This window comes from Sphaeroforma arctica (genome assembly GCF_001186125.1).
Source record: "Sphaeroforma arctica JP610 unplaced genomic scaffold supercont1.8085, whole genome shotgun sequence".
NCBI lineage: Eukaryota > Ichthyosporea > Ichthyophonida > Sphaeroforma > Sphaeroforma arctica.
This window is the reverse complement of record NW_014032473.1, coordinates 1-1,299: the sequence shown is the minus strand read 5'-3', so window position 1 is coordinate 1,299 and position 1,299 is coordinate 1. Positions and strand designations below refer to the sequence as shown.

The 1,299-nt window shown below is 44.6% G+C and overlaps 1 protein-coding gene across 1 annotated transcript; it reads right to left on the bottom strand.

The window, feature by feature from the left end:
* Positions 1 to 147: 147 nt before the first annotated feature.
* SARC_16443 (hypothetical protein) lies at positions 148 to 530 on the bottom strand (the record flags this gene model as incomplete). The annotated part of the gene is made up of 2 exons (XM_014289453.1): positions 148 to 248; positions 359 to 530. Coding segments are annotated over 2 exons (273 nt in total), but the record flags the coding sequence as incomplete, so codon positions are not given.
* Between the last annotated feature and the right edge of the window lie 769 nt (positions 531 to 1,299).

Genomic DNA, 1,299 nt, shown 5'->3' with positions numbered 1-1,299 from the left:
TTGCAGGCATGTATACATTGCATGGCCTCATAAAACCCACCTTATGCGCGCATGATGCCAGCAAGCTGCGCCAAATGTCAAATCGCGAAACTCCAGGACGAGGATAAGCACACATGTACACGAACAGAATTGTACACGCACATTTGTCTACATGTATACACCTGCACATGTCTTTTCAACTCGCGCGTAATCGGTATCACTAGACACCGCCAGTAGTGAACACTCCTGGTGCACTGGTGTGTGTGAGGCTACGCAATTGCATGTAAACGTATAAATGTGCCCCCACATAATATCACAAACTTGCACGCATGCATACTCACACACGCATACGTACAGACAAAAAGACCATTAGACACACCTTGTGTGTGAATGATGACAGCCGGTAGCGCTAAGGACGCAAGCCCTTGGAACACAAGTGTGTGTGAGGCTACACGGGCTATATCTGTGTTTGTACCTCCGGCTTGTCTTGTTCTGTAGGCAGCAAAAGAGGTATCGGCCAATACATACGCATATGAAACGTAGTAGGCACCCTGAAAAAAAGGCAGTTTGACACGAAGTGAGTGAACGTAACTTTATACTAACTGACGTATACACCGAGAGCGCGTAGTTGAATGTAGATATTCGAGAACGAGAAGGAACATATATACAAAGCACGAGATGCTTAGACTATGATCACCAAAGGGGCGGAAACGGCTTGGAGGATAGACAGGTCGATTTAGACTATGAGGCGAAAAGGGTTTGTACTCTCATAAATTCGATATCACTAGGTTTAATCAAATACGTATACACATGTGGGTGTGGGGTTGACCTGTTGGCAACGATAATCTCGGTAGAACTTTCCAGGTACGCTTGCACAGGGGACAGGAATCAGTCCAAGTACTAGACATGTAATAGGTACGCCCTGGATACACTCTGCACATGAGATCCAATGCAAGTATATAACATAATATCAGATATAAACAGATGTAATAGGCTACTTAATCCCAGAAGAAAACATATCTCTGAGGGCGATTAGAGGAAGCCCCCGCACATGACACACACTTCGTCAACTAAGTACCGCACTGGTTGTCATACTCAGAGATAACCCTGTTGCAATCTCAGCAAAAAGCCAATCGCCAACCGATAGCAAGCAAGTCACTGACCGCAAGGAGGTGCAAAGTATATACCGTATATTCGAGTCCTTATAAACCTAAGAGTACGTGTACATAGCATAGTGTAATACTGTCATATTTACATAAATATCAAGTGCTGGCGTTCTTACCGATACTAGTTTAGGTGAAATCATTGGCCGAAACGCCT